Source organism: Triticum dicoccoides, chromosome 2B, assembly GCF_002162155.2.
Source record: "Triticum dicoccoides isolate Atlit2015 ecotype Zavitan chromosome 2B, WEW_v2.0, whole genome shotgun sequence".
NCBI classification, from domain to species: Eukaryota; Viridiplantae; Streptophyta; class Magnoliopsida; order Poales; family Poaceae; genus Triticum; species Triticum dicoccoides.
The window spans coordinates 59665931-59673561 of record NC_041383.1 but is presented as its reverse complement, the minus strand read 5'-3'; the positions used below and the strand labels follow the sequence as shown (position 1 = coordinate 59673561).

The window sequence follows — 7631 nt, the reverse complement described above, 5'->3', positions numbered from 1 at the left end:
GCCCAAGTGGCTTTTTGTTGTTTCCAGGGAATGAAGACGAGTGGCCTATTTTTGTCGGAATGTTCATTCATTTTCGTTCCAGGCAAATTTCAGGTGCTCGATTTGTCCACTTTTTAGCAAAGGTCATGCCAAAATTTCCGTGAATTTCGGCATGACTTGTGCTACAAACTCGGACATATCGAGTGCCCGCAATTTGTCACGCCGGGAAGGAATCAACATTCCTGCAAAACATAGGCCTTTTTTATGTCATTATTCATTTTATTAGGTCTAGAATTAATTGACTAAATTTAATCGTAGGAAACACAGCTAGCAACGTTGAAGGACAGGGTTCTGGTGAATGCGACGTCTACGAGGCGGCATACGCTTTTTTGATCCTTCTCGACGAGCAACCGCTATTGCAGGGCCCACCTGTCACATCCGAGACCGACACGAAGACCAATGCCGAGACTGGCGTTGAGACCCAGACCGGCGTCGAGACCGGCACCGAGACTGGCAAAGTCATAGAACCGAAACCGAAGAGGAGATGTCGACGCCCAAACCAGCTCCTCACTACTAGGCTAGTGGTCATGGAGGTGGACGAGGGCAATTTTGAGCCAAAACAGCCTGTGGAAGCACGCTCGTGCTACGGCAATCAAATAGGTTGCATCGTACGGACGTGTGCCACCATCAACGATGAGGCACTAAAGAACATACCAAATATGAAGCACTCCCTTTTAACCCTGCTGCACCAGATATTCTTGTTCCTGGGCCGGGATGAAATCCATTATACTGATCCAGAGAAAGATCCGGCAATGAAGAAGATAAACAAACGCGCCATGAGCAAGTTTAGCGACGCGTTGGCCACCTGGAAAGTAAGGGTGAAACATCGGATCATCTTCAAAAAGGAACCCTACTCCGAGATTGTAAAGGATAATCCGACAATTATGGAAGAGCAGTTTGAAATATTCAAGGCAGCTTTGTTATTTATGCTTATGATATGTTGCTTCTATTTTTGCCAAGTCTGTCTCTTTCTGTTGCTCAACTATATATGTTGGATATCATCGACTCATGTGACGATGCAGGTGCATAGATCCTTGATGGCGAAGAAGTGCTACGCCAGGAGTATACGACGAGTGGCCGGAGTGTGAGGCCCGGGTGTATCGGTTTCCGAGCCACAATCACTAGTTAGTTTAGATTCATGCTAGTGCGAGAGAGGGATACGAACCGACGCCTCAAGAAGTACTACATTATGTATGATAAGACATATGATGTAACTTGTATAGCTATATCGTGATTATGATGTGACCGACGTGATTTGTGTTGGATGATATGATGAGACTATTATGTGTATGATATGATGAGCATATTGCATGTTTATGATATGATTAGAATAGTGTATAAAACCTATACAAAAACATCGCAAATACGCAGTAAAAATATATATGAGAAAATATAGTAGTAGCGCTCTTTTACCCTGGACAGGAAACCGCTACTGCTAAAGCACTTAGCAGTAGCGCTGGTTGCGAAAGCGCTGCTGCTAAGTAGATATAGCAGTAGCGCGCTACCCCACGCTACTAATAGCCCTTAGACCCGCGCTACTGCTAGGCTTTTCCCTAGTAGTGAGACATCCCACCCAACCACTTGACGACACGCCAACCACATCAGGAGGAGTAGAAGGCATTCCTTCCACCCCTAGCTCAGGATTAGTCTTTGTATCTGGCTCCACACCTCCATGGTAGGAGGCGGCGACACATGCATCCCCAGCTAGTCTCGATGGACCATGGGGACACGATCCTGAGACTACCGACGACCACCGTGTAGCGGAGCCATCACGAGCCCTAATCCGTGGCCATCGAGATGTCGATCCGTAGGATCGGGCGGCTTTGTCAGGACCACCACCACTGCACACCGCACGTGCGAAGACACCGCTCACGGGCACATCCCACCGAGCCTAGACTCACCTTTGAGAGGAACCTTCCCCAATCTGTCTCAGGACTAGATCTGACCCACCCAAGCACAAACCTAGGTAGAAGATGCCATTGCCGTGCGCGCAGCCACACCAGCACTGCATGCCGCCGGCACCGACCAAGGAGAAGTCAGGTTGCCATGCCACCACCCTGATTTTCTAGTCAGACAACAGCCACTGCGTCGTCGTCGCCACCACCAGCCCGCACATCCTCCCAACCTATCTCGGCCCACACGCAGACCAAGCACAGGAGGGGAACCACTACAACCGCAGCTGCTACCGCCGCCCGAGCAGGTATAGAGTACCAGCACGCCGTGGCCACCACTGTTAGGACACGGCACAACGGCCACCAGCCCACACCATCGCGGCCTGCCCCGCCAGCCAGTGATATCCGGCCGCCATAGTGCAGGTGAGCACCAACCGCCACGAAGCCCCACACGCCGCCGCTGCACCCCCGCATGACGACCACGCCGGCAAGCTGCCGCGCAATGGCACCCTTTGCCAGTACCGCGCTCAGACCAAATGGGACCGGCCTTCGCCGCCCCATCCGGAAAACAACAATGAAAGAAAGAAAGAGGGGAAAGAAAGGTACACTGGGCATTGTAACAGGACAAGTAAACAACTCTATATGACTATCATTTTCTTCTAACGGTACACTGTGAGGTCTCCTGTTCTTGCAACCGCGGTAACTTGATTCAAATGAATAAGTATAAATTCAGTGCTAACAAAAATGAACAAGGCCTTGAACATGAATAACGCCATTTGTTGTCATGTTCAACTGGGTTCCAACCATATGGATGGCCTTCTACATCCATGTTGCTTTCTGGTGTCCTGTCCAACAGGGTGTATATGGGTATGACTCTGTTATGAAACACTCATGTTGCAAAGATTCATAACAACTTGTTGGGTATAGGTAGCCTAGGTCCTCAACCTTTGAATCTTTCAAATGATAGGCCCATCCTCTGTACAATGATACATTCAAAAAGATAATCTCCTTGTATGGATGAAACCCAAGGATACCCAAGTATCCACAGTCACGACCGTCAACCATATATTTCTGGTGAAGAGTCTTGTCATTTTGAGAGTCAAGTTCAAACTTTCCTTCAGCTAGCGCTTTCTTGCCGTGGTTCAAGTCCAATTTCTTTTGTATTAGATACTCCATTTTGTCGTCAACTTGATTGCTTGCCTTGTAGAATTTGAGAGACTCGTTAAAGTTAATATCATGTAAGACCCATGGGCCAAGAATAGGATGATAATAATCCAGTATAGTTTGAAGTCGTTTGTTATGCTTCAAGGCCCAATTCATCTGGCCACATGATTCCTCTAGGACCCAAACCAAAAGACGAAACGGGGTACAAGTAGATGCAAGGCACACCTCTTTTTCTGATCGTCCTAGATAAAACTCTGGGGATATTTCTAGTTCACAATCCATAGGCCGTATAATTACTTGGTACTTATAATTTGACAAAGACATCATGCATAAACATGCCAATGATCAGCCATGTGACTGGAAAATATTTTAAATCATAAAGAGAAACTTGATATTTTAAAGAGTGTCTAAGTATACCTCAATATGAAGTCTGATTTCCAGTGCACGTAAAATGCACCCCGGTAGTAGACGCCATAGCGTCTGTCATCCCAGTCCCATTGTCCCATTCATGTTGGCGGCGGTGCCCACAGCCTTCTCTTGTCGAATAAAAGACCTCTCCTCCCAACAACCCGACCTCGAGGAGAAAACGTGCAAAGCGTACACCGATGGAGGCCAATCAAACTCCAAGACTGGGTCTTCGAACACATCGCTATCCATATATTTTGCACGCTTTATCAGGAACATGTGGTAGTGAGGCGATGCCATGGGATCAAACACAAGGTGCACCAGCCACCTGAAGCCCTTGGGCTTGGGCGGGGGAGGCGGAAGACAATCCCACTGCTGCGTGGCCGGATTAACCACGTGATAATCCTTGCCATCACCAAGCAAGTGGAGGCCGTTGCAATGGTCCTTGACCTTTCGCCTGTCGCAGGGGTGTGGCATCCCAACTGGAGGAGGCAGGTAGTCGAACCTGGGGGAGATCATGGGGCCAGTGGAGGGACCGGCAAAGAACTTTGACAGCCAGGTGTTGTCGCTGTCGAATTTGATGAATATGCGCTCAACCGGTGGCAGGAACTGCAGGCAGCGGGCGTCGATGACGGCACGCTGGGCCTTGGAAGCGCAACGGCATATGGCGAGGCCACGCGGATCCATGCGACCGAGTGTTTGGCTCTTTGCCGAGGGACAAATCACGGGCACTCGGCAAACAGATATACACCGAGAGTAGTTCTCGGCAAAGACAAGGCATATTTCATGTGGCCAGGATGGAATCCATAGTATGCCAAGAGGCTCTCTCATTGGCATATGACTTGATGGTACATGACTTCGTCATAGCATCAGATTCGAAGGAAGTGGTGAGCGATATACAGAATGGAAGCAATGGGTCATATAGCACTATCATCACTGAGATCAGAAGTACAACATCTATGTTTAATTGTATTTTTACCATTGAAGGTCGAGCAGCTAATGGTGACGCCGTAGGTTAGCCAAGTTTTCAATTTATCTTGATCAGGGATGACATGGTTGTATCGTCCATTCACATGATCCTTTTGTAATCCCACTCCATGTGGATTTTGAGTAATAAAACTTGGTGATACCCCTAAAAAATTCTATCCAAGTAGTAGGCAAATTCTGAAGAAGAAAATCTACCGATAGTTGAGAGGAAGAAGGTTCCTTTTTTTTTCCTTTGCGCAAAGTTTGAAGATCATATGTCTAAAAATCGACCATGATAAAGACATTGTTTTTACGGAAATAAAAATGTGCATACGAATACCCAAGGAATTCCATCGTCTTCCTCCTGCATTCGCTGATGCACCATGAGTGATGCTCGATGCCGGCTCTAGACCTCCGAATATGCAACTCCCGGAGGTTTCCGCGGTTGGGCACTGGATCCCTTCAGACCTAGGGAACATGTGACAGTGGGTGGGGATTTGGTAAACTAACAGGTCTCTCCTTTAGTTGAAGTACCGGCCCCTTTTTCATTGCCTAGATAGGTTACACCTTTGGAATACTCTGGACGGGGATTTCGCTCTATACCTCCCTCCTAATCTTCACTTTACACGGACATGCCGCAAGGAAAGATCATGTAGCCTAATTGGCTGTAAGTTGGATAAGTTATGACCAAAGTGGTTATGACCCTCTTTGGAGCGTGCCGGTATGTCACTCCGAGAACGCCATCGATTTGAGAAGAGTCGATGAAACCTTATTTGCACCACCACTGCCACCTCAACTACACGAGTGGCAATCGAGTCTGTAATTGTATTTCATACACACCTGACGCATAGTTCCAAGGTTCACCCACTCTCCTGCCGCTAAAGTGGCCCATCCAGGGAAGGGGGCCCACAACGGCACCGGATGGGAAACCATTGGTTGCTTCCTTTATCTCATCTCTGGATCTACTTGGATATTCCCTAATTTCTTACTCCCTCCGTCCCATAATATAAGAACGTTTTTTACACTACACTAGTGTCAAAAGTGTTCTTATATTATGGGATGGAGGGAGTATTATCTTTGCTTAAGAGAGGTTATTTTCCTTTTGTCTTACCACTTACTTTGAACCACTATATCCTCACCGAAACAAGATGATCATCCATGAAGACTAACTTTTGGCCAGCTTCCATTTTATCACCCCAGCCATTGCTTCACAAGTTTACATATGTATTGCTCATAGCGACTAAGTTTGCAGAGTACTTCTCCGCATTTTCTACGAAGAATAGTCAAATCTCGGGGAAACAGATCGCCACCATGACAATTGTGTCATTCAAAAAGATATGAAAGACAACAAATTTCCAGATTGAAGAAATGACAAAACATGCAATGATTGTTGTTTGAGCACATGTTGCGAGCAAAATGGTGACTTCTTCACATTTTCTAAGAAGAATGGTCAAATCTCAGGAAAACAGATCCACACCATGACAATTGTGTCATTCAAAAAGCTATGAAAGATAACAAATTTCCAGATTGAAGAAATGACAAACATGCATTGATGTTGTTTGAGCACAGTTCGCGAGAAAAATGGTGACTCTGATACCATTCATAAACCAAGGAATAGTTTTTGTTGCTATCGGGGCTTTATAGTGCTTCTAGATTACAATCTCACCCGAATATGACCAAACTGGAAAACTTTCCAGCATAATCCACTTCCACTTTACAGGCTTCAGCAGTATTCATGATTCATTAACAGTTCGTCCCAAAAGGTTCAATACTTGCAGATTCTGTTTCGATACTGTGCAAGTCTTCAATCACATTCTAATTAACTGTATCCTTGAGCCTAGGAGAAACAGACAATCTGCAACAGATGCGACTCAAAATCCCATTTTACAATGAGCTGACAAGTGCTGGATCGACAGATTTGCTGCTGCCACTGGATTGTTCATAGTTTTCCTTGTGTTCGGATGATGTAAATTAATGTCAACTTGCATCATATAGAATAAAACGAATAACTCAGAGAAATGAAAAACGACTAACATACCACCAAATACAGAAGCAGTTGTGGACAACCATCAAGAAACACACCATGTATTCCCAGTGCAACAAAGTATATTCCCTTGTTTTTGTGTGCCTATATAAAGCTACATCCCTGAACATGTACAAGCCAATGAAGCAGCTTTTGGCTTTTGCTCAACGATTAATCACAGGTACTTTGAGAGCAGATGCCAATAAAAGAAAGCCCACAGTATCACTAGATTCTACACCATTATCCAGGATTTTTCTTCCCATGTAGGCTACTGGAAGTGATATTTCTACACTAAGTTTTGTTCACTGCGATAAAGAATGTCACAGTGCCTAGGCCTACACATCAATGTCAGCAAAGGTGTGCCATCAGATGATAACAAGTTGCCACTTCCAATCTCCTGTGGTTCAGGGGTTGTGATGGATGACCAGTAGCTTTCAACCAAATGAAGAGGGCCCTTCCCCGATTCTGATCGGGGGAATAAATCAAGGCACTTCACTTGAATTCCACGATTCAAACCATCGTCCACAGTTTCGACACGCAACGGAATGCCAAGCGCATAGGTTAGAGCCCTCATTGGTAGCACCTCGGCTTCAACATCCAGAGGACGCAGCTCCTTGCAGCAATACTGTTACCAAAACCAAAAATATGCGACAGTGAGCGTAATCTGTATTGGTTGACTTATTCTTCATGATTATCTCATTTCAGTTCACATTAAAATTGTCCAGAGTGGCACAATTTTAATACTGAGGTTTACATGTTTATGCATAGAAAATACTCAACGTTGATATTGAACTAAAATATTAAAAAACAGTATAACGCAGTGACCTATGAGCCACCACAGCGATTTGGAGCTCCCCATCGTCGGATCACTGTCACGAACGTCCAAGATTTGAGCTCGGTCATCCCACAGGTTTCTTACGCTAATTAATAATCCCTTCAACAGTCTGATCCGCTTGAGTAGCCGTTTCGCCGGCCCCTGCTCCGCGGAACGAGCTGCGCATTGTGTGGGTAATCGGGCCCAGGAGGTCCAGTGGAACGTGCAAAGCCTTCCCACCTTCGTTTCTCGCCAGCCCTTTGCTCCTCTGTTCCTCCCGACGGCGAGATTATACTGCACCTCTGGGAGTCGGTGCCCTCTACTGTTC

At 46.2% G+C, this 7631-nt stretch overlaps 1 protein-coding gene across 1 annotated transcript in view; it reads right to left on the bottom strand.

Annotated features, from left to right (window-relative positions):
- Nucleotides 1-6535: 6535 nt before the first annotated feature.
- The window catches only part of LOC119360451 (OVARIAN TUMOR DOMAIN-containing deubiquitinating enzyme 1-like), a 6668-nt gene continuing 5572 nt past the window's right edge, over nt 6536-7631 (bottom strand). Inside the window, exon 10 of the mRNA XM_037626084.1 lies at nt 6536-7114. Within this exon, the coding sequence (XP_037481981.1) occupies nt 6776-7114 (339 nt within the window). The 3' untranslated portion in view covers nt 6536-6775. The remainder of the gene's footprint in view (nt 7115-7631) is intronic.